General features: G+C 54.0%; 1 protein-coding gene across 1 annotated transcript in view; it reads left to right on the top strand.

Annotated features, from left to right (window-relative positions):
• The window catches only part of SMAD7 (SMAD family member 7), a 30,163-nt gene extending 9,279 nt beyond the window's left edge, over positions 1-20,884 (top strand). Inside the window, exon 4 of the mRNA XM_059409624.1 lies at positions 18,805-20,884. Coding sequence (XP_059265607.1) covers positions 18,805-19,343 — 539 coding nt within the window. The 3' untranslated portion in view covers positions 19,344-20,884. The remainder of the gene's footprint in view (positions 1-18,804) is intronic.
• The last annotated feature ends 4,250 nt before the right edge of the window (positions 20,885-25,134 follow it).

Raw genomic sequence — 25,134 nt, 5'->3', positions numbered from 1 at the left:
GGAGGGTTTTGTTTACACAAAGCTCCTAATGAGGAGTGAGCAGGAAGGAGAGGGGGACTCGGAGAGGGGGCGGGGCTTCGGGCCTGAGGACGGGGCTGGACCAGAGCGATGAAGCAGGGAACACTTGGCAATTTGCAGGAACGTGTGAACTGCGTCTTCTCTGCTTTCTAAGACGGAGAAAGTTCCTGAAAGAAAGAAGGCCAGGAAGAGGAGAGGGTCTGGGCAAAAGAACACACTCAGGATGTTATTAGATGGGATTATTTTTTAGATCTTGAACGTGTAGGGAGGAGCCCCAGCCCCTTCGAACCACATGAAATAAGCAAGGGAAGTGGTAGCTTTTGAAAGGGGGGGGCTTTTTGGAAGGGTTGTCTCATTGATAACATCTTGTCTGTCTCCTCTGCTGGGGGAAGTGACGACACCAGCCCGAGCTTCTCCTCCCTTGGCCCAAGAGCCAAACAACAGCACAGCATGCCCCAGGCAGCCCCGTCGGAGATGGGTGGGCGCTTGACTTCACGTTCCCAAAGCCCTCCCCAAACGGGGGAAGGGGTGTGTGGGTAAAACAGTGACTTAACTGCTGCCCCCTAAGGTAATTGCAACCATTTAGATCACTAAGGAGCTGCTAGGGAGGAGCGGTTGTCTCTGAAGGGATCCAATGGTTTAACCAAACTGCAAAAGGAAAAAGACCAGGGGGCCCCCCACATGAAAGAGCATTTGTTTTGAATTTTAGCTCTTAATTTACTAATTCCCAAGGCTTCAAAGTTTGAGCTCTTTCTTCTTTCCGTTCAGGGTTGGAGCAGTTTATTAATAATGTGTTGTGTGGGGAAATTGAAGAAACTTGATTTTTTGGGTTGGTGCCCAGTGGTTTGGGGGTGTCAGGAGGGGAGGTGATGGGCATGGAGAAAGCCCGGAGCTATGCCCTTCGGAGCGAGAGTGCCTCCTAAAAGATGATTTAATGGCCCGGGTCCAGGATGAGGGAGATGGAGGGAGCCCAAACCTCTTCCTTCCCAAGTTGATGTTTCCATCAGGGGAGGGGGGTGGCCTGGGTGTGTCCACCTTGGAGGATGAGGCTGGTGGGGGCTGTGGTGGTGGCGTGGCTGAATGGGGCAGGGCCCATGGCCAAGTGGGACGAGGCTGCCCAAGGGGTCAGCAGAGGCTAGAGGGTGGGAGCCTGCTTCGGGAAGGGGGCGGCAAGCGGGCAGTCAAGGTGGGGAGCGGTGAAAGCGGCCGCCAGGACCTGCCCCTTCCTCCCCCTTGAAATAACCTCTGTGAGTGTGTCTTTCACAGGCCCTGTGTGCTGTTTTCCTTCCTGTCCTGCCCTGGCTGAGAGCAGGCTTCATGAATGGGGCTCAGTTTAGGGTGGGAGGGAAGGTCGGGAGCGGGAGCCAGAGCTTGATTCTCTTGGCAAGGGAAGAAGGGAAAGAAAAAACAGCCACATGTGAAAATGTGGTGCCTCGGAGGTTGGGGTGGGGGTGTGCTCAAAGGCATTCCCCTCCTGAACTGCCGGGGTGACTCCGAGGCTGGCCCTTCCCTCTCCTGCGGGGAAGGGGAGTGGGTGGCTGGGAGTCCTGGGCGCAGGCCCGCTGCCTGCGTTTGGAATCCAGCCTTGCAGCTTGGGTCTGGCCGGGGAGGCGATGGGCCCAGGCCTTCGGGACTTCGCAGTGAAACACGCCCCACCCCTGCAAGTTTCCTCAGTCTGGGAAAACGGCACATTTTTAGAAGGCTGGGACTCGGTTCCAGGAGATTGTACTTTCATTTCTGACAGCCGGCTCTCTGAGACAGATGGATTGCTTGGTGTATGGTTTTGTGTGTGTGTGTGTGTGTGTGTGTGTGTGTGTGTGCTTGTGCGTGCTGCAGACGTACAGATCGACGACTGTGCACCAGCGCATAAGCAGGCAGGGGTCCCCAGGCAGGCTGTGGGAGAGGCGTGGGTTCCTTCCTCTCACCTGGGGTAGGTGGATGGCAGAGCAGCTTTTCCACGAGGAGATGGGCTTTGGGAGTGCGGGGGGTGCTTTGTGGATTGGTTCTGGGCCCTGATTCGGCAGCCGCGAGTTCAGTTGTTTGTGTGGTGCCTTTTGAAAGGCATGGAGCTTCTGAGTGGGCCCTTGACGCTGGACCAGGTCCTGGCCTGGGGAGGACCCGCCTGGGAGAGGTCTGATGCAGAGGGGAAGCTTCTAGGGTTTGGCCCGGTGGTGGAAGCGGGAGGATTTTGCTCCCAGAGTTTTGCCTGTATCCCTGGTGGTACAGTGATACAAAAGCATGTGCTAGAAGCTGCCATCTTTGCAGTCTCTGTCTGGAGTTCGCTGTGGGGTTTTCCTTTAGCTCATCTGTCCTGTCCTGGGTGGGTTAGAGGAGCACCGTCTCTCTCCCCTGCAGGTTCTGGGCGGTTGACCCGTCCTCCGTCCTCCTCCCTGTGCGTACTCCTGTCTGGAGCTGGCCTTAGTTGGGGCTGGGATTGGAGGCTAGCAGTTCGTAGTTATTTAAACTCCCAGAGAGATGCCACCGTGGAATTCAAGGAAGGAAGTGGAGGGCAATGCTGATGTGGTACTGATGTGTCTTGAGGGGTTGGGAGTGCGGTTGAGGGAGCCCCAACTCTTGGCTGTTCAGAGTCCTGCTTATCGGAGAGACATGGTCCCAACAGCCCAGGGGAGGGCCTTAAGAGCCATGTATTTAAAAAAACCCAAAACCAACAAAGACCATGTATGGCTTCTCGTTCCCACTTACGGGTGATGGGAGTGTGCTTAGGTCCGTGGGCGCTCCTGGAGCTTGTCCCTTCCTTGTCTCTGATCCCTGCTGGCATCTGTGATCGCTACAGAGAAGGAAGTCGTCAAAATTAGCTGTATATAATCTGGAAATGTGCTCTGGCTCAGTCCATGGTCAACTTCGGTTCAAACCAAGTAGCTTAGGAAAGATGATTCCATCTTGTTTCTAAACAAAGTTCATCAGCTCCGTGGGAACAGTTATTACTGTCCAGCTTGGAATGGTGATGGCACGCTGGGGATCTGGACCTGGGTGCCTGTCTGTTTTTCATGTCTCCTTCCTCTGCCTGGGAACAAGCAGCTTGTGGTTTCACTGAGGTCTCTAATGCCAGGGGTGGTGGTGGTGGTGGTGGTGGAGAAGGAGGGCTGAGCTCATCCAAGCAGGCGCTGGGGAGAGTCAGCTGTACCAGCACATGGGACTGTGAGTGAACTCCTTGCCTACTCACTCCAGACAGTCTGGATCTCTAGGGACCCAGCCCACAGCTCCCTAAAGGCCAGGGTAATGAGTCGGGCCTGGACCAGCTCACCTGGTGCACACCCACTCCCCCGTGAAGACCAGTCCTGGACAGCAGCTCAGGCGTCTGCAACGCTTGGGGCCATGCTCTCAGCCCTGGATGTGGGTTCATTCATGAAATCCCCTTTGTCCCGGAAAGAATGAGGTAGGCAGGCAGGGGTTAAGTGCAGGGAGACGAAGTTCTCTGGAGCAAATCTGGGCTGCTCTCCTGGCCAGAACTGGCCAGAATGCAGCCTCCTGCATTCGGTCACCAAGGCAGAACAGGGCCTCCCAACAAAGGGGGAGAGGGCCAGGTGAGGGCCAGTTTCCAGGGTCACATCCGGCTGTAGTCTAGCACATGAAATCTCACCACCCTCCTTCGAGCTTTCCTTAGCAGAGCCTGGCTGTAGCAGGGTGGACTTCTAGACCTGTTGCGGGGGAGGAGGCTCTGTGGCAAGCTCCAAGCCAGTAGGACAACGGAAAGGGAAGAAATGCTAAAGTCCTGCTCAAGTTTGGCTGCTTTTGCATTTATTGCTGTCGCTGTCCTGAAATCCAGCTCTTGCCAGTGTGGCGTGACAGCCAGCCTGAGCCGTTCGCTTCAGTCTGGGCTTGGAACCCACAGTGGCAATTGTAAAGCAGGTGGGGGGGACACGAGGCCTAGGGTGGTGGTCCCAGACTTTGCTGCGTGTTAGACACCCTGGGATCTTCTGCATCATGGTGTGCAGGTGAGCTTCTAGGATGTGGAGCTCCCCAGGTGCTGACAGGTTGAGGAAGCCCTGGGAGGAGGGGCAGAGAGATCTGTGTTCCTGCGGTGGTGGGGGGGTGGATTCTTGTGCCTTCTCTTGGTGGCCACACAGGTGTCATTCTCTCTAGCGAAGAATTTGAGTATCTCACTGAATGAACCTCTTCTCAAATAGGATTTTTGCTTGATGAGTAGCTTCACAAGGTGTGTTAACTTGGCACCTTCCTCCAGCTGATTCTGCCCTTTAATGAGATTGTAAAAGTGGCCCGTGGGACAGAGTTCCCTTTTTGGGGCGAAAAGAATGTTCTGGAACCATGTACGTATTGCTGATGCTTACATAACTCTGGGAATACACTCTGTCACTAACGGTACATTTTATGTTACATGTATTTTACCCCAATTTTTAAAAGTAGTGACCTATGGTCACTTTTTTTTTTTTATAAAGCATTTTTTTTTAAAGCTTTTATTTATTTACTTGTCAGAGAGAGAGAGCGCGTGCAGAAGCAGGCAGAGTTGTAGGCAGAGGCAGAGAGAGAAGCAGGCTCCCCACCAAGCAAGGAGCCCGATGTGGGACTCTATCCTAGGACCCTGGGACCATGACCTGAGCTGAAGGCAGTGACTGAGCCACCCAGGCATCCCCCTATGGTCACTTTTAAATGCATGCTGATACTTGGATAATCAAGAACGGTGATTCCAGAGAATAAAAATGGAGACGCTTGTGTTCGGTACCTGGGAGCTACTGTTGACAAGCGCTTGTTCCCATAATACCTCTGAGGTCTCCTAGGTTGAGGGGCTCCCATGGATGGGCCTGTCTTCTCTAACTCTTAACTCCCTGAAGAAGTGGGGAGAAGCGGGCACTTCTCAGTGTTGTTTTTTCTTTTTTTCTTTTCTTTTTTTGACCTTCCCTTTTCCATGTGGGTTGCAGAAATGAGAGGCAGGAAAGTTCCCTGTGGTTCTTTCCGAGCCTGACCTTTTTGCAAGGGAAGTGAGTGCCCTGGTGGTGTCCTCTCTGCCTCAGATAGTATTTTCCCCCCAGGTCTGCCCAGCCTGGTTCCCGACTGCCTGGCCAGCCTGGGGATTGGAAACTGAGTAACGATGCTGGGGCTGTCCCCATCCCCCAAAGCTTGGGACCCCGGGTCTGTGTGACATCCCCACTGAGGTTTATAGGGCTGCAGAGGGAGGCGGGTGACTTCCCCGGGGGCCCTCCCTTTGCAGGAGCCTCGTGAAAGGTTACTGTACCTCACGGCCACTGGGAGGTCACTCCTGGTCCTACCATCTTCCTTGCGCGGGATTGAATGGCTAGCCCAGAGTCTGGCCGGGTGCCTACTGTCACAGAGAGGCTTCCTCTTGGGGCTATTTTCAGCGGGAAGATATTATTAACAGCTGAGGTCCAGTTCTCAATTTAGTGGCTAACATACCAAGAAAGCAACATTGACTTGGTCAGCGACGGCTGTACCCAAACACGCTAGGGCTGCCCCCGGCCCCTTTCCACGTCTGCCTGTGGGGTGTCCTTGGGGATCTGGGTTAGGGAAGCTGTGATCCGGGAGATTTTGTCTGCCACACGGAGCTGGGAGACATTTTAATGAAGCCAACTCTAAAAAAGGTGTTTGCCTTCTAAGGTGGGGAGATTTTGTGCTGGGAATGGGGGCCCTGGATGGAAAAAGGAGCTTTTTGTGGAGTTCAGGACAGTTTAAAACAGTGATAACTTTCACCTTGTAAGTGAACAGGAAATATTGGGATAAGACAGGAAATTGCATCATTCCTTTTATAAGAAGAACTCCAGAAAAAAAAAAAAAAAAAGTTGTTCGCAAAAGGTAGTGTCTAAGAGGAGGCCAGCCCTGAATTTTTGTTGTTGTGGTTGTGTTGTTTCTTCGGGTTTTCAACCCCCCCCTTCCACTCCCACGAGGACTGTTAGGCCATTTTCTTGAAGAAAGGGGCTGTTTGAGAACTTTGTTATTTTTATTATTAAAAAAAATATTTGACCAGAAGGGTCACCTTCAGTTGAAATGTTAACTGCAGCCTTATTTCCTGGTTCACTAAAGAATCTTTTCATGACTTTTTCAGTTTCCTTCCCCAAATGGTGGGGCCAAGCAGCTCTTGGCTGGAAGTGAATTTTGGTTTGGCTGCTTGAGGTCCTCAACACGGAGCCCCACCCAGTGTCATTAGCTCAGTTTTAACTTGCAAAAGACAAAAAAAAAAAAAAAAAACAACTTATTTTTTTGGTCGGGGGTGGTAGGTAAGAATTTGCTCGTGCCTGCAGCTCTCCACCCCAGCCTTACCTTCCCCTAACATGGGTACCTGGCATGGGGTAGGTGGGGAGTCCAGGCTGCCTTGATTTTTTTCCAGCCATAGAGCCCAGCCCCGCGTCCACCCCACAACCCCCAGGAATTCCTTACCTTCTGAGACTACGTTTCTGGGGTGCTCCTGAGGAGTGGTGGGGGAGGGGGGTGATGGGGCCCACCAGTCACCCAGAAGCTTCCCCCAGCAAGAGGGCTTGCCACAGCCCCAGGCAGTATGAAGTAGGTGGGATATTGTCCCTTGGGTATAAAAACACAAGTTTCCATTTACTCATCTCTGGGTTTCTGAGCCCCCCTCCTCCCCCTTATGATGTCATTGTTCGGGTGACACAGGCCATTGCCCCAGCGTGTGCTGCAAAGGGGCCCCCTTTAGGATAGAGACCCGAAGGAGATTCGTGTGTGCCACGCTCTGGTTCCCCACTCACTTGCCCCGCACCCCAGCTTTTTTCCCTTAGCGTGCATTGTTTTGTTTTCATAACACAACAAGAGCCGTGGGGTGTGTAAGAGTATTGTTGAGAACACTCGGTGAGCGGAACTTGTCCAAACAGAGCAGGACGCCAAGGCAGAATGCTGTGGGCAGGTGGTGTGCCCACAGAGGTTGCCGGGCCGGCGCCTGGCTTGGAAACCCCTCTCTGTGGATCGGCCACAGCTAGCTGGGAAGTAGCTGAGGACAGGGGCTTCTCTTTTCCCACCAGGCACTGGGAGTGGGGCCTGGACATTTTGGCTGACCCCTGGCTGGAAGGGGTGCTCCTCCTCCCAGCTAGGTTCACTTGTACCTCCCTCTGGCTGGTGTAAAGCTGGGGTGGGGTGGGGGGTGTCCAGCCGCTTCAGGAAGCCAGCAGGTCTCTGGTTCGTTCATTCAGTGATGATTTATTGAGTACCTACTATGTGCTAGGCCCTGTGAGGTGTGGAGGATGCAGTTTGGGGGCCCCTGGTAGAAATTTTTCCTGGAGGTGTTTTTGGGTCAGTGAGGTAGAGGGCTCAGGAACGGGATTCGGCTGTGTCCGGACTACAGATAGAGGGCAGCTTCTCAGGCGGTTTCCACGGGTTTCCAAGGGACGGAATGAGCCAGGACCCTTGGGCTCTGGAGGTGGGCGGTGGGGTGAGGTGTTGGAAGACGAGGCAGAGGTGCAGGGATGGGCCCCTGGAGGGATTGTCTGAGCACGCAGGGTAGGCAGAGCTTTGCTCTCAATGGCTTTTGCCTCTGCTTTGGTTGTGTGGTCTGCTGAGAGTTGAGATAAAACAAAGACAGAGGCCTGTCTCCTCCCGCTCCAGCCCCCTCCCCCATCCTCCCCTTGATGGTTAAGATAACAGCAGTGGCATTAGGAGGTACAGTTATAATCCAGACTCTGATAGTACTTGGGTGTGTGGTGTGGTGGGGGGAGGTGGCCAGCCACGCCCTGGCTGGGTTGTGGGACCATAGCCCCGGGGCGGGGCTGGGCGGGGGAGAAGGGCCACAGAGACACTGATGTCTCTGAAGATAGTATTAATGTCTGGACAGTCACAGTGCAGGGGCAATCTGAAAGCCCTAGAGCTTGACTTTCCTTTTAGAACTCTGGTTCTGAATGCACCCATTTAGGGATGCATCTCGCGCTTTTTAATTTTAAATCTGCCGGTCAAGGCCGATTCTGAGATGCCAGCAGCATGCGGGGGGGGGGGGGGGGCCGGGCCCACGGCGGTGGTGTTGTGTGAGGTGATCTAACAGGCAGTGACCAGAGCGTGTTTGTTTCCACGCTCTCCCCGCCCCCGGCTGCCGGAGGGCTCCGTTCGTGGAGGTTACTCGCTCTATTGATCTTCTCGCTCTGCTGTGGAACCCCACTGGCCCGAACAGTCTGAGAGCTGGTTTGGTGTGAGGTTTGATCCAGGGCAGGAAAGGAAAGTACTGATCTCCACTCCGGTTTCATCTTGTCAGGCTGGGAGTTCCTGTCAGCAGACAGGCCCAGTTCGCTGGCCAGGGACTGTTTAGTGGCTCTCGGGTTTGTTCATTTCAGAATTGCCTTTTTAGTTTGAACTTGGGATGGCTGCTCAACAGGAACAGAAACAATATGACACCAGGCAGTGACTGTGCTCTCTGGACGCACCTTTCTGCGTCTGCCTCTCAGAGGTCACAAGCTGCTCTTGTCACCCTGTCCCGTTCACCCCTGCCCCAGCTTCCACCGGCCCCTAATAAGTTGAAAGCGTCTTCCTTGTGCAGTAGGCAGAGTGAAACGTGGAGGCCAGGAAGGGTCTCCAGGAGGTGCTAGGGAACCTTGGCCAGCCCCTGGGCAGCCTCTCAGCCAGCACGGACCCCTCCCCCTCATTAATCAGTAACCCAGAGCGAAAGAGCCATTTGAGTCTTCTGCGAGCTTGGGTGCACAGTACAGCTCTTAAAAATAGATGGGCCCCATCTCCAGCTCAGTGGGGTCAGAGTGAAGACCCCTGCTGGGTGGTGTTGCCTGGGGGAGGAGGCCTGTGGTGGGGGGCATGCAGGAGTCCTGGGAGGGGCCCTGGAGAATGACAGTGGGAGGGAGAGCACTCCCCCCCAGGTGTCTGTCCCTAGGGGCTGGCAGACTTTTCCTGGCTGAAGGTGGAGCTTTTTGCTGACCGGTGGCCTCCAGGGCCTCAAGTTTTTCTCATCTGCAAAATAAGATGTTGGACTGGTCTCTCCCAAGTGCCCTTGCAGAACTTGCAAAAAGCATCCTGTGATCTGTGTGGTCTTTGGTTCTCGGATTTTGAGGGGAGGTAATGAGACCCCCTGTTGCTGAGGTGCTGGGTAGAAAACGGCCTCTTGCATGCGCGAATAAAAACATGATGGTTCTTCACATTTCTTGGCTTGCAAATTCTCCCAAGAATGAGTGAAAGTTGAGGAATCCTTCCCCATAAAAATGCATATGCATACCAAAATTTGCATGCATTTTCAGGGGGCCTTTGTGCTTGTGATGGGTGGAAGCCCACCAATGAATCACCTGTACTTAAGGCCTCCAGATTAATGCAGAGCACCGGAAAGTATTAAAAGAGGTCGGGCCTTCTCTTCTGTTTTGTCTATTTTCTTTCCTCTTTCTCCCTTCCCCTCTCCTTTCCTTTCCCTTCCAACTTCTTTTTTTTGTTTTGTTAAGATGGCAAGAGAGGGAACACAAGCAAGGGGAGTGTGAAAGGGAGAAGCAGGGAGCCTGATGTGGGGCTCAATGGGGGTGGGGGCTCAGTCCCAGGACCCTGGGATCATGGCCTGAGCTGAAGGCAGGTGCTTAACTCACTGAGCCACCCAGATGCCCCTCCCTTCCAACTGTTTGGGCAAAATACACCCCACATTTCCCATCGTGACCGTTTTGAAGTGCATAGCTCAGAGGCACGAGTCTGTCACCTTGTGGGCAGCCTCCCCCACTGTCCTTCTCCAGGACCACTTCTCTTTCCCAAACTGAAACTGTCCCCTCAAAACCCTAACCCCCCAGCCGGCCTCCCACCCCCGGCTCTGGGCAGCCCCCTTCTCTTTCCGTCTCTGTGCATTTGACTGTGCTCGGTATCACATAGGAGTGCAGTCATCCCACACGTGACGTTCTGTGGTTGGCTGATGTCATGCCTCAGAACCTCCTCAAGGTTCATCTGTGTCCTCGCCCGCGCCACAGTGTCGGTCCTTTCTTAGTGTAGGTGTCTCTACATCTTCATTCATTCATCCTTCAGTGGACGCACTTGTGTTGCTTCCACTTTCTGGCTGTTGTGAAAAATGCTGCTGTGAACATGTGTGCCATTAATTTCTTCAGGACTCTTCTGGATACACATTCAGAAGTGGGATTTCTGGGTCATGGGGTAACCCTGGGTTTGGTTTTTGGGGCAGCATTGTAGGGCAGCGCCATCTTGGCCCGTGTGTCTGCTGCGGACTGATGCCATGGGGCGGGGGACTCAGATCAGCCCTCCTGCTCCCTGATGCAACTAGATGGCTTTGAAGGGGAGCCCCAGCGCAAGGGGTGGGGGTGCCGAGTCTGTCCCGGGGTGGTGGGGGATGGGCAGCCTGGTTCTCCACAAGTAATACAAGCCAGTTTGGAGCCCAAATGTATGGGAGGCCCGAGTCCTATGAAACATGAGGCACACAGCCCTGAGCGGCAGGCGATTTCTGGTGGGTTTTGGGAGCCTCGCCATGGTAGTCAAGGGTGGGGGAGGCTTCATTCCTCTTTCACGGGGTGGGCACCCCAGGCCTGGGAGGCCCTGGGTGCTTTGGGGGTGAAAGGGCTGGGGTGGGTGAACAGCGAGTGTGTCAAAGCCAGAGAGATTAGATTACAGAGGTAGACAGAAGTAATGATTAACTTTTCCAGTCTGCACATTGTCTCCAGTCTGTTGTTTTTCCCTGTGAGTACAGTGCGGGCCGGGCCTGGCCAGGCCCCAGTGTCGGGTTGTAAAGAAAGAGGAGGAATGATGGCTCTGGGAGCGAGCATGGGGGCGGGGATCCAGGAGCTGGCCGGAGAGGGGGGCTTTTCCATCAGATCCTGCATTGGAATTTATTGGCCGGAATGCAGTAAATGTTCAAATGCCATCCCATCCAACAGTTTTCATAATTGTTGTGGAACAAGGGGAGCTGGGGGAGGGGAGGGATGAAAAGGACTTTTGTTTCTCCCTGTGTTTTTCCACGTCTCCGACGGTTTTCCTACCCTTTAGAAAAGCTGGAGTCCAGCAGGAGCTTTGGGGAGGTGGGGGGGGGACAGGGCCCGTGTCTGGGTCCTGTAATACTGTGCTGCTTTTCGGGGTACTGGAGGTCGTTGTGCATGGGGCTTTTATTAAAGGGCCCCACAGCAAAAGCAGCTCCCTGCAGAGCCCTAAGACCCGCAGAACCAGGCGGGAAGTGTTCTGTACCTCGTACCTCTGGGGGTCGTGTCCTTCAAAACAGTTGACGTCTGCATCCATTTTTATGAAGATGCTTACGGAGTTTGAAGGTGCAGCCCACATACTTAGAGACGGGGTCAGTGCAGAGAAGAAGAGGAGGAACTTTCTACTCGTTTAAGAGCTGATTCTTGGGTCGGATTCATGTATGCCTTCCCACTTGGGAATCTACATGTGGAATGTGGGGGGTAATTCTGGTCGGTCTCTAGGAGGGAGGCTGGCTGGGGGGTGAGCCTGGAGATAATGATTTGGACATTTTCCTGTTGGGTGATGGTCCCACTTGTGTCGTCTTGGAGTGTGACCAGGGTCCTACCTGGTACCATGGCGGATACGTGCCGTGCAGGTCTGGGGGCTGTGTGTACGCATGTGTGTGAATGCCCTTTCTAGGGGGAGGGTGGATCACGGTGGGAACGTCAGGGTGCGCCATGGAGGGGGGAAGAGTCTTGAGATTCGAACTTGAAATGAGGAGCCTGGGTACACACTCAACAGCCAGAGGCCCATTTACTGTAAATATTATGAATGGAGTTGGCCGGGCTGGGAGTCCCCACCCTTCCTCTGAGTCCTGTTGGAGCTGGGCAGAGCGGGCCTCCTCAGAAGGCAGGCAGCCGGGTACACGCTATAATTTGCATGGCTGAAGGCTGGGCCACAGGAAGCCGTGTCAGCCCGGCTGGCGAGACAGATGGGAGCTTTTGATTTGTGTGGCTTCCCCCCCTGCCCGGCACTGCCCTCAGTTATAGTCTCTGCCGGCCAAATACTGCTCTTAGGGAGGTCTCCTGGGCTGGGGGCTGGCCTTGGACATTTGAGGGACCTTGGGGGACACAGGTGGGGCCTGTTGGGGGAGTGGAGGGTAGAGGAATCCATTTTAGTTTCAGGAACTGGTTGTAAGGCACAGTCAGCTCTCAGTCTCCTAGATGATAAGCAGGATCTGCTGAATCCGTGAGCTCAGGAGTTCGCAGGAGGAGAGAGGTGATGGCGAGAAACTTGAGGGGGCCAGGCCTGGGTAGACATTGGGAAGCAAAGTGGTGATATGGGCGGAGACCCTCCCCTGGCGATCCTCCTCTACCTGAGATCGGTGAGCGACGAAAGAGCACACACAGCTTGTACCTCCCCACGTTTAAAAAGAAACCGGTTTAGGGGCGCCTGGGTGGCTCAGTGGTTTGGGCTGCTGCCTTCAGCTCGGGTCATGATCTCAGGGTCCTGGGATCGAGCCCTGCATCGGGCTCCCTGCTCCGCAGGAAGCCTGCTTCTCTCTCTCTCTCTCTCTCTCTCTCTCTCTGCCTGCCTCTCTGCCTACTTGTGATCTCTGTCTGTCAAATAAATAAATAAAATCTTAAAAAAAAAAAAAAGAAACCGGTTTACAGAGGGACACCGCAAAATCTGGCTCAAATCTCTTTTCCCTTTTGATTTGATTTTGTTTTGTCTTATTGTTGCAAATTAAATGCAAAAATGTGCCAGGCTCCCCAGCGTGATTTTCTTATTCTCCGGAAGGTAGTAAAAATAAATGGAACCTGTGTTCATACTGATGGGGCACTTCTGTGGATCACAGAATATAGCCAGAGACTGGAGAGCCTGTGGTGGGGGGGCTGTTGTGTCCTTGCCTCCTTCGTATTAGTTAGGGTTGGGTCAGACTGAGCCTCTGGGGGAGGGCAAGCCACTTGGCCAAGATCGTAGAGCGGCTTGCTGGCCAAGAAACCCGGTTCCTTCCCCCGCTTGGTGCAGAGGAGCTGGACCCCACGCTCGGGGTCCTCATTGAAAGGGAAGTAGTGAAGTAAAATGTGAAGTAGGCATCATGTTTCCAAAGCGTGTTCTGAAGGACACTTAATTTTCTTCCTCTAGTATTTGGAGAGGGCCAGTAACCTCAGAGGTCAGAGGTAGCTGCCCACTGCGGCTCACGTCGGCCACTGTTCTGGCCTGGAGTTCCAGCTCTGTTGGGCAAGTGATCGGTGCCTCTTTTCCCCCTTTCACAGCATAAAGACACTAACAGGCTGCAACCTCATAGCGTTGTCATGTGATCCCTTCCACCTGGGCCCGGGCATAGTTAAATGCTCATTAGGTATGGGCATGACCCAAGACTGTTCTTTTCCCTGGGGGGGAGAAGGGGTGGGTAGCATTGGGTAGCGTTTTCAAGAAGTTGGAGAACCCAAGCAAGATGTCTGAGAGAGGAGACCAGCATGTGTAGCACAAGCCAGGTCATGGCCCCTGGCCACTTCATATCAGATTGTCACAACAGCCCTGGGAGGCTGGCCCTGGGAGCTCTGGGAGCTTAAGTCACTGCCAAGGTGCTGAGGGAGAGAGGTCTGAAGGGGTGTCGGACTCTAGCTGGGTGTGGGGGTATCGCACAGTCCGAGTTCCCTGGGGGCCAGGTTTTGGGGAGTCCGGCTGGTTGGACCACAGGGACCCCAGAGCAAGTTCTCTGGCTTTTGAAGCAGACCCTGTGGTCCTCCTGTGCGCCCCCACCCCCACCCCAATCCACCTCAATGAAGAGATCTTGTTCCAGAGTCTGGAAACAGCCCAACCTTCTCAGTCCTGCCTTCTACCAACCAGAATCCATTCCCTGATCTCTTTGGTGGAGGAACTTGGGGTTAGCGGTGATGGGCTGAGTCTGAGCATTTTCAGGGTTAACTGGAAGTGTTTGGAGTTTGTTTCAGCCCCTGTGGGTAACACGTTCCAAACCCCAGGGTTGTCTGTAGGAATCAAAGGGAGCCCTGGCAGAATCTTGGGTGTTCTGGACGAGGTCGTAAACCTGGCAGATTCGAGTTCCCTCCAGAACCTGAGTGGAGCTCAGACCCAGTGGGTTTTCTCCACGGCTGCTTTAGGTTTCAGTCTTTGGGGCTTGGACAGTAGACCCAGCAGGGTTCCTTGTTCATTGCAAGTGTTTGGGTTGAGAGTAGATGGGACAGATGGTCCCTCTTATCTCAGTCCTTGTCCCCGAAGTGGGCTGGTTGCTCTTGGGACAGCCCAGTTTCCTGACCAGGGTGGGGAACAGGGCTGACGGGTGCTGTTAACCTTTGAGATGTCTGAGGTGGGGGGAGGACAGGATGAGGCAACCTAGGGTGGCGCCTGAGTCCCGCGGAGGGAGGACCCTGGACCTGTGGCAGGCGAGGCGTGGCCGTGTTTGCGTACCAGGGTTGCTGGGTTTAACTTGTGTGTCTCCCTGTGTGCCCTTTGCTTGCCCTTAGCCATCTGCGTGAAAGCAGCTGTTTTCTGCCCAGTCTCCCTCTGCTGGGGTGCTGGGGAGGGGGCATACAGGCCTTGACCCACTGTGGGATTTTTGGCAGAGACGTCTCTATTTATTTTTTTAAAGATTTTATTTGAGAGAGCGCGAGGGGGAGAGGAAGAGACAGACTACCCGCTGAGCCTGATGTAGGACTCGATCCCAGAACCCTGGGATCTCATGAGCTGAGCCCAAGGCAGATGCTTCACCAACTGAGCCATCCAGGCGCCTTGAGACATCCTCTTTATAAGAGCCTTGCAGAGAGGAGAGTGGGTTAGACCTCTCCTAGCCTACCTCTTACTCCTGTCCGCTGTGCCCCAGCAGTTGGGCACGGGTAACAGTGGGCCCCACTGCTGTGGCTCAGTCTATCTATACTGGCCTGGTTCCCTGCTGTGTTCCTGTCTGGAAAGGCCTGAATCTCGGGGACCCCACATTCCCCAGCAGCACTCCTCTGTGTGACGTAGCCGGGCACCAATGGCCTCCTGTCCGTGCCCGTGCCCGTGCCCTGTCCTCAGAGCACCATGGGATGTTTTGGAACAGTCCTGCCTCTCTGGCCCTCACGGTCAGCTTCATAAGCAAGAGACCAGAAATGGTGCCATTGAGGCACTGAGCTTGGTCTGTCCTCTCTCTCCATTTCTCTTCATGTCCTCACGCCTTCAGACAAAAATGGAAAATTCTGGGGTCTGGTCACCCACTGCCTTTGAGAACCCTGGGCGTGCGAGTCATTCAGGAGTCTCCGGTCTTCTAGAAGGGTCAGGACTGTTCATTCATGAGCCAGGGTAATTAAATAACTCTTTGTAAAGAGGCAGGGAGCTTCTTGTTAAGTGGTCTTCCCTAATGCAAGTGCAAACACAAGCAAAATCCTTTCCTTTCTCAACAGCCCCCCCTTCCTTTTAAAGGGTAGGTTTTTATGCTTTAAGGGAAATGAGGAAGGGGAGGGGGAGAACAACCTTAAAGGAATTTCAGGCGGATTCAGCATTTTTCTGGGGTTGCTCCAGAAATTCCCTAAACTGTAATAAAAAGAAAAAATTGTGAGCAGGCATCTGATTAGTTGGCTTTTTACAACACAGCTTTTCTTTTGGATGCTTTAAAATGCACAAATACAGTTTTAAAACAAGCCCCTGTATAGTTTTTTGGGAGGAGGCAGAGAAGTTGCTGAAAATACCGGAAAAGGTTGTAAAGCTGAGGGAAGTTAACAAGGGCCTGCGAGTCTTGCCTTTGGAGAATAAGTATCAGCATCCATGAGGAAAAGTCAAAGGCAGGCTTCTGTGGTTCTTCCTTAGTTCTTGGAATGAGGGACACTTTTCTGTGTGAGAGCCTCCCCGCTTCTCCCCCGGAGGCCCAGGGAGCCCCTCTAGGAGCTAAACCTTTTGACCTTTGTGGGGAGATGGTTGTGGGCTGTGGCCCAGTTCAGGGAACTGTGCTTCTCTGAAGATGATGCTTAGTGTTTCCCAGAAATGAGCCCTAATGGTGGGGAATTTGGGGCACATCTCTGAGTTGGCAATGTAGGATGTTGTCCCAGGCCCCCAGAAGTGTGATGTGTTAAAGAGGCCTTTGCTGGTGGGATGGTCTTGCTGGAAGGCATGGGTTTCTGTGTTTGTGGAGATAGCCCAGGAGCGGTGAGGAGAGAGGAGGTAGCTGGCCGCTGGGAGTCTGGGGGTGGCCGTGGGGCAAGCAAGCTTGGAGGGGCAGGGCTGGGAAGGAGCTGGCGAGGGTCCTAGGGCGGCTTAGGGCACCTAGTGGGCTTCCCAGGGTTTTGCTCATGCACAGGGACACCTATCACTGCTGGTGATCTGGGCTTGGCCATTAACCTCAACAGAAAAAGGTTTTTTCCAGGGATGTCTGGTGGCAAATTGCTGGGTGGACTGGAGGGCTACACAAGATAAAAGAGAAATGTGCCCAAACTCTTCCCCCTCCCTTTCCCCCTCCCCCTCCCCCCAGGGCTCTGGGCCTCTCCAACCTCAGGCCCACCCCTCACCCCCAGCTTCCCCTGCCCCCAGAGGCTGCTGGGCAGCCGGCGGGGGAGCCCCCCCACCCCTTTCTGGTGGAGCCCCCCACCCCTTTCTGGTGGGCCTGGCACAGGCAACTTGATCCAGGCCCCCACCCCACCCAACCCTACCCTGCACCTCCTACCCCTCCTCCTCTTCCCAGCTAGCTGGTGCCAGGTTTCAGGAGGGCCGAGCTCCATGAAACAAAGTATCTTGAGGCTCCACCCAGGGTCTCTGAACCTCCCTCCCAGCGACTCCCCCCCACCCCCGTCCATCTCCCCATCATCTTTCCAGACCAGGTTTCTTGCCCCAAGAGGGGATAATAAGCATAAGCAAGAGTTTCTTACATTTCAAAACACCTTCCTCCCTAAAACAGCAGGGCGGTCTTGCCTTCCTCCCCAGCAAGCTTGCATGCCAGAGAACTCTTATACAGATCTCACGGGTCTTTGGTACAGGCCCCCGAGCCCAGCTCCCTCCACAAGAAAGTTCAAAGAAGATTGCCAGCACTCGGGAGTTTATTAGCAGTTGATGGATACTCTGCAGAAACAAGTTAATGCCTGATGAGTCACCTCTGCTTGGAGCCCTTGTCCCTCTCTTGTTTTTCCATATGTTCCAGAGTGTACGCACGCAAACGCTCACATGCTCACTCGCCCTCACGGACTTACAGCCTCTCTCACACGGAGGCTTCATAGAACCATAGGCCAGCCGCTGGGGCCTCCCTTTCCCTGTCACCACGGGGGTGACAGGCCAGTTTTCTGGGGTTGATTTTTGGAGGGGGGTACTGAGAGCAGGGAGCCCTCAGCGTCCTCATTTTGTCTGGCTGGCTGGGTAGGCGTTGGGAAGGCCAGTTTGGGCGGGGGAAGGTGTGTGTAGGAGGCAGTGGTCACTCAGGTTAAGGCTGTGTGTGGCTGCCTCCATGGGTCACAGTGCACGTTGTACAGACTTCCTCACAGAACACCTCTATGCGAGACTGGCTACTGCTTTAAAAAAAAAAAAAAAGTTCATGGAACTGACGGGTTCCCAGGTCCTAACATGCCTGTGAAGGTTGGAAGCAGTTGTGTGCAGAGCTGCCCTGGGTTTTACCCATCCTGCTGGGGCAGCAGGACACAGGTCCCTGAGCCCTCGTCCACCCCCAGCTGCCATGCTCTGTCGGCCTTGGCCATCCCACAGCCAGCCCCCACCTTCAGGCCCTGAACCCCCAGTGAGTGAGTAGCGGGGCTGCAGGGGAAAGCAGGAGGCCTCTGCCTTTCCCCATTTTTGTTAACAAATACAAGACTTCCGGTCTCCGCCCTGCCGCCGCAGACCACAGCGTTCCTGCAGCCTGGCCTGGCTGGGGAGATTTATGGTTCCCAGTCTGAGGCCTGCCCCGTTGGCTCCAGCTTAAGGAGGAGTTGGAATGCCAGCCGCTGGGGCCTCCCTTTCCCTCCACAGGATCCCCCCCTCCCCCTAAAGAGCTCTGGGTGTCTGTTTGGGAAAGTCACCTTACCAGAATCACCCCGGTCTCCTGGCTGCCTGTGGGAAGAACAAGTCTAGGGAAGCTGAGGGGGGGGGGGTGGGGGGGGGCAGGGCAAGGTGTCTCCATGCTTCTGAGGAGGGGGGGGTAGAGGGGGGTACAACAGGCAGAGGAAGGGCACTGGAGGGAAGGTCAGCCCATCCCAGACACATAATCTTCTGTCTGGGCTGGAGGAAGCTTCGTCAAGGTAGTCTGGGTTAACACCAATCCGTGTGTTGTGATTTGGCATTTTGACTGAATTCGCCCTTTGTGTACAGAGCTGCTGCTGACAGACACACTGAGCACGCCGCTCTTTCTGTGAGGAAGATAGATGTTTGTGCCTCAAACCACCTGCACTTTCATTTTATCAGATGGTGCTCTTTTATGACCAAGGTGCTGATCTGAGAAGTTGGTGACAAACACAGACACCGCCTAGTGAGGGGACCCTGGAGTCTGGAGACTTGGGTTCTGGGTCTGGCTGTGTCATCTGTGAGGCCCGAACAATAGGCTTTCTGGGTCCTGGTTTTCTCCTGAGGAGGACCAGGGGCTCTTAGAGCTGTAAGCTTTTCAGGTCCCATTGAATTTAAAGGGCTGTAACTCTAGGCCATCTGGAAGGCCTTTTCTTGCCCCCAAACTGGGACCAATGGAGTTCCTGGGTCGCTGGCTTCTGAGCTCTGCAGGGAAAGGGCTTCCTTTGGCCCCACAGGCAAACACGCTGGTGTCCTGGGTCTCTGACCTGATTGTGGGGGGTGGGATGGGGTGTAGGGAGAGGGACAAGGTGCCCCAGGGAGCCCCGTGTTGAAACGCGGGTTCTTCATCCCTAGCCCCCATACAAGGACTCCAGAGCTGGCCGCATACGTATCCAGCACTAGCACCATCCCTGACGAGAGCTGAGGTAGTCTTGGCTGTTGTGGAGGAAGAGGGAACCATCAGCCCCCATCACCACCAACCATGTCCGCCATCTCGTTTTGCAGATTCCCAACTTCTTCTGGAGCCTGGGGATCGGTCACACTGGTGCGTGGTGGCATACTGGGAGGAGAAGACGAGAGTGGGGAGGCTCTACTGTGTCCAGGAGCCCTCCCTGGATATCTTCTATGATCTACCTCAGGGGAATGGCTTTTGCCTTGGACAGCTTAATTCGGACAACAAGAGTCAGCTGGTGCAGAAGGTGCGGAGCAAGATCGGCTGCGGCATCCAGCTCACGCGGGAGGTGGACGGCGTGTGGGTGTACAACCGCAGCAGTTACCCCATCTTCATCAAGTCAGCCACACTGGACAACCCGGACTCCAGGACGCTGCTGGTACACAAGGTGTTCCCCGGTTTCTCCATCAAGGCTTTCGACTACGAGAAGGCGTACAGCCTGCGGCGGCCCAACGACCACGAGTTCATGCAGCAGCCGTGGACTGGCTTCACCGTGCAGATCAGCTTTGTGAAGGGCTGGGGCCAGTGCTACACCCGCCAGTTCATCAGCAGCTGCCCGTGCTGGCTGGAGGTCATCTTCAACAGCCGGTAGCCGCGCGGGCCGGGGACGCAGCGGGCGCCGCGCGGGCCCAGGCCAAACGACGTTGCTGCTAATACTTTCCTCCCGAGTGCTTGCTTTTCATGCAGACTCTGGTCCGTCGCGTGTCGTCGTCGTCGTCCTCCTCCTCCTCCCCACCCCCACCCTGCTGCTTGTCGTTTATGTTCTGTTTGTTTCGTTAACTTTGAGAAATAGCTTATGAAAAAAACGGTCAGGGTTTTTTTTTTTTGCGGGGGGACGGGGGTGGCAGGGTATGGCTGGCAGGACAGCCCGGGAGGAAGAAGGGAGGCAAGAATGCCTACCACCAGACGGAGTGTAAGAATGGGGAGCAGGCCCTCATGGGGGGGTCCTCGATTCCCTTGTCAGGCCGGACGCGTGGGCGAGTGCGTGTGCGTCTGTGGGTCGTACAGGTGTCCTTGCGGGGACGGTCTGTGCTCCCAGCTCTGGGTCTCCTGCCCTGTGGACATGCTCATTGGGGCAGCGGCAGTGCCTGGGCAAGCTGGCAGCTGGGGTTCCAACAGCTGCCAGGAGCCAGGCTCTGTCCCCCATCCCTGGAAAAGCCTCCCCCCGACTCCCACCCCCTGCTTCTCCCCTTCTAGGACACGGGCCTGTCTGCAGGCTTCGTAGAAGCAACCCTGCAAAGAGGCTGAACTAGAACCAGTTGTTTCATGCTTGTCTTCTTCCCCCTCCAGCCACCCTGCTGTCCTTGTGTCTTTTTTGGTTATCTGTTCCTGGATATCTCTGAGATGGGCTTCCCGAGGGCTACCCGTGCAGTATTGCCCTCCCAGGGCTCCTCCCAAGCCCCTCAGCCTCTCCCTTGTCCTGGTCACATCAGGTCGTGTCCCCCCCCACCCCACCCCGCCCCACCAACCCCAACTCAGAAAACCAGCTCAGCACTTTCCTCCCCTCTGCCGCCTGTGTGTTGAGCTCTGCTGTTAGACCAGCGAGGGGAGCAGCCCTGGAAGGGAGACTTCTCGGCAGCCCCCCTTCCCACCAAGAAGGATTCGGTCCATCATAACCCAAGGTACCGCCCTGGGCTGACACCTAACTCTTCTTTCATTTCTTCTACAACTCATACACTCGTATGATAACGTTGACACTGCTCTTAGCTCAATGAGCATGTTTAGACTTTAACATAAGCTATTTTTCTAACTACAAAGGTTTAAATGAACAAGAGAAGCATTCTCATTGGAAATTTAGCATTGTAGTGCTTTGAGAGAGAAAGGACTCCTTGAAAAAAAAAAACAAACCCTGAGATTTATTAAAGAAAAAATGTATTTTATGTTATATATAAATATATTATTACTTGTAAATATAAAGACGTTTTATAAGCATCATTATTTATGTATTGTGCAATGTGTATAAACAAGAAAAATAAAGAAAAGATGCACTTTGCTTTAATATAAATGCAAATAACAAATGCCAAATTAAAAAAAGATAAACACGAGATTGGTGTTTTTTTCTATGGGTGTTATCACCTGGCTGAATGTTTTTCTAAAGGAGTTTATGTTCCATTAAACAATTTTTAAAACGTATACTTGATTCCATGTCCTCCAGCTCCTTTTTCTTCTGGTGGGAGGGACGCAGGAGGGGCCATCCATTGGAATCCAGGACAGTGGGGTCCTCTTGGCCCAGTGCTTGGCTGGGGAGGAAGGGGAGGTGGGCCACAAAAGGGACATTCAGGACATCCTGCTCAGCCACCATCTATTCCGTAGCTGCAAAGACCCCTCTTTTTGTTAGTACTTTGTGACTCTAGGCCGTTACTGGCCTGGTGTCCTGAATTCGTCAACCTCAGGGATCCCTGAGTTACAAAGACGGGGGTGGGGGAGGAGGTTGCGCTGGAGGACGAGATGGGGAGGAACCTGGTTCCCTCCGGTTTCTGGTTCTTAACTCCTTACTTGACGTCAAACCCTAAGCCCCACTGCACCTTTCCCAGAGGAAGGTCACTGTCACCCTGGATTTCAAGACTGCTTCCCTGAGGGCTAAGGACCTAGAGGGAAGGTTGATGGAGGTTGAGTGTTGGTGGTGGGCAGAGGGATCATGCCACCTCCTAGGTCTCTCCCAAGCTCTGTACCAGGCACTCAGGGAGTTGGCTGCAGGGAACCTGGTCAGGCCCTCTTCGCTCTCCCTTGTCCGCCAGAGCTCTTCCTGTGACTGTTCCCTGTCTGCTGGCTCGCCACAGTTCCCAGTGGCACTTGCTGAATCACCTCCCTGGGCCTGTCTCTGCCCCTGCCCCTGGGGTTTCTGCTGTTGGATCTAAGCCAAGTTTTGGATTCAAGGCCTCTGACACAAGCGGTCGGTCCAATCTGGGCACCAGACAGGGTTGTGTAGGCGTCTAGATCTTGAACCTAAGATTGAGGGGATGGGGAGGTCTCTTTGGAGTGGGGGTTAAGATGTTGGATATCATGGGTGCCTGGGTGGTTCAGTTGGTTAAGCATCTGCCTTTGGCTCAGGTCATGATCTCAGGGTCCTGGGACGGAGCCCTGCATTGGGCTCTGCTCATCAGGGAGTCTGCTGTTCCCTCTGTTCCTCCTCCTGCTTGTGCTCTCTCGGTCTCTCAAAATCTTTATATATATATATATATTGGATACTGCAAACTGGTACAATTTCAAAAAACCTTTTTGGAGGGCCAAAGTAGGATTATCAATATTTTATTTTGCCAAATAATGACCCAAAGCCCTATGGCCTACAGGCACTGCTGTCATTCAATAGAATTACTATACAGTTGTGTAGTGAGAAATACTAATGCATTCTCATTTATGCTTGAGCATGTCTGCCAAATGGTCCGGACCAGCTTGTTACACATGAGGTGATGGGGAGCTTACTACCTATCAAAGCAGCTTTTTGCTTTTTATTGGTGGAAGCGAAACCGCTTCCATTCTAGTTCTGCAACCCAGAATAAGTGTAAAATCCCATTGTCTGGAAAACACCCAAGGAGGGTTTTAATTAACTCTGGGGTGGTAGTGGTGGAGGAGGGGTGGGGGTGGGAGGTGTTACTTTAGGGAGCAGGCAAAGCCATTTTCGTTTACTCTTGACTTGCATCGGCCTGTAGGAAGCACTTTAATAATAATAATAATTGCCACTTACTGGATGCGTAACCAGGTGCCAGGCATGATGCTAAGCTAAGCATTTAAGGGAATTACTTAATCCCCACTAGGACCCCTCTGCAAAAATGTGGGTGTTGAGAAGTTAAAAGACTTGCCAAAGGTCACTTAGGGAGATTGCACATGGAGAGCTCAGGATCTCACTCCAGGGTTGAGAGACCTTTGTCCTTCGTCCCTGTGGAGACGTCTATTTGACGGCTGGTGGTGACAGCCCTGAAACTCAAGATCAGAAGAAGCTGGGCCACCACTATGCCACCTGCCTGAACAGCAGGGCCTCTGATGCCGGAGGCAGAAAGCTGCCTTCTTGCGTTATCTGGACTCAACTTGCAGCCCTGGGAGGCTGGAGTTGGGGTGGGGGCACATGGGCCCTGGAGGCATGGCTGGCTGTAATGCTTAGGGGGAGCCTGGGGGTTTGCTGGCCACCGTGGTCATCCCCTCCACCCAGTCCTCCCCTGAACGTCTTCCACGTGCCAGGAGTACCAGGACTGCTGTGGGGGGGCACCTTCCCTCGGGGGATGCTGGAGGACAACATGCCCACCCAACAGGGGAGTGAGGTCAGTACCCTGGACCACCTGGGCCTCCCAGAGGAGACCAGGCTTCCAGAGCAGCTGGGGTTTGGATTAATGGAGGGCAGTGAAGGTGCCCCCCACATTGGAAGAAAGCTTTCCTGCTGCCTGATTCTTCTCCTTTGTCTTTCAGCTCACGCCTCACATTTTGGGGTGTCTTGCAGGGTTCTGCCCTCTCCCTAGGCAGCCCCATCCCTCTGATGGCCGTGTCTCCCCTCACCCGTGGCTATGTCAGCCACAACCAGAAACCTGGGTTCTCTCATCTCCCTGGCCCTGGCTGCCATGTGAAATAACCAAATCCTGCCCTTCCTGCCTTATTTGATCTGTAATTAGAAAATGCAAATGTCTAGGACTCCTGGGTGGCTCAGTTGGGTAAGCAGCTACCACTAGCTCAGGTCGTGATCCTGGGGTCCCAGGATCGAGTTCCACATCAGGCTCCCTGCTCAGCGGGGAGACTGCTTCTCTCTCTGCCTGCCACTTCCCCTGCTCATGCTCTCTTTCTCTCTGACAAATAAATAAAAATATTTTTTAAAAAAATGCAAAATCTGTCACCCACATTCTTTTTCAGGCTCCACTCGTATGATTCAGTTCAGGGCCTTGGGGCGCCTCTGTGGCCTGCCTTCCTCTCATCCCACTGGCTGGCCTTTCAGCATCAGCCCCTGCAGACCTCACCTTTTAACCTCCCCCCGCCAGTCCCTTGGCCCCAGGAGACTCCAACACACCTTGCTCCTGGCTTCCAAGCACATGCTTGCCAGCTTCTTCACTGGCCGTCTTTTCCTGCACCTTCAGGATGTAACACGGGCCATACCTTCTCCAGAAAGCCTTCCGCCTTTTAAAAATGCCTGCCCTAAAGAGCCATCCCCAGTGTAGAATTCTTTTTCCTCTACTGAACCCATGAGCTCTTGGCACTCGGAAGCCTTGGTTGGGGCCCCACTTAGGACCCGCTATCCTAACAGCTCCTGGCACAATGCTAGACCGGGCTTGCCGTATGAATGAGGCAGGCAGGCAGGCAGGCAAAACTCTGCACTTAGCTTGGGCTAGGAATAGTAAGAATAACAATCAGCACTGCTCCTGTCCTGACTATGTGCTAGGCAGTGTCCTGAGCATTCCAAGCACATTAGAATGACCCCATATAATCCTTCCAACTACCCTAAAAAAAAAATGCCATTACTAGCCCCATTCTACAGATGAAGGAACTGAGGTTAAAAGAGTCGCCCCCCCCTGCACCCCCCCTTGCCGGTAAGTGGTAGTGTCAGACTTCACCATTTCTCTGCTATCTGATCTCTAGGGGCAGGCCTGGGTCATGGGGTGACTACGTTGGGCATGGTTTTTTGTGAAACAAGTTCTGGTTTGGAAGGATCACCCTTGAGCCCAGCACGTGCAGCCTCCCCCGCGGGTCACTCGGTCCCACGCTCTGCCTGCCGAGGGGCTTTCTGTCAGTGAGCTTGTTGGCAGAAAACAGCCGAAGCCCGGCTCCTGAATGAGTGAGCGTGGGGGCAGGTGGGATGGGGGGTCTGACCCCAAGTAGGATGTGACTTGGCCCTGAGGTGTTGCAGTCGGATAGACCAGGTCTGAGTACTTCCTCAGGCAAGCCACTTAACCTCTCTGAACCTCAATTTCTGAAACAAAATGGCCTCGGGGGGCCACGAGGGGGGATCAGCGAGAAGATACATCTGAAGGGCTGGCCATATGGTAATTAGGTTGAGCCACGTGGGACAGCTACGATCTGATCATCGTGACCTACAAAGACGGCAATTTCTTATCATTTAATCTGCTAGATGCTCGAGTCAAGACAGTAGCTTTGATCAGGGGTCCCCAGACTTCTTTTTGTCCTGGACCTGAAGGCAGGGGCTGAACATGACCTCTATGTGGTGTAGCCGAAGCTGGCCACACAAGGAAGCCAATCCACTGTGGGGGTGGTGGTCAGTTCCAGGGTGATTCTTCCTGCTCCGAACGCCAGCAAACTGCTGAGCCCAGGCCTAGAGCAGGAGGTACATGCTAGCTGGAGTCAGGTGGGGGGCTGGGGTGCCTTGGCCCTGGGGAGGGGGAGCCCCCAAGCTGTGCCCACTGAGCCACAAGTAGCTAGACTAGCCCCGGGTTTCCTGGTACTTTGGC

This window comes from Mustela nigripes, chromosome 8, assembly GCF_022355385.1.
Source record: "Mustela nigripes isolate SB6536 chromosome 8, MUSNIG.SB6536, whole genome shotgun sequence".
In the NCBI taxonomy this organism is placed as follows: domain Eukaryota; kingdom Metazoa; phylum Chordata; class Mammalia; order Carnivora; family Mustelidae; genus Mustela; species Mustela nigripes.
The sequence above is the reverse complement of the archived record's forward strand: the minus strand, read 5'-3'. Positions and strand labels throughout refer to the sequence as shown.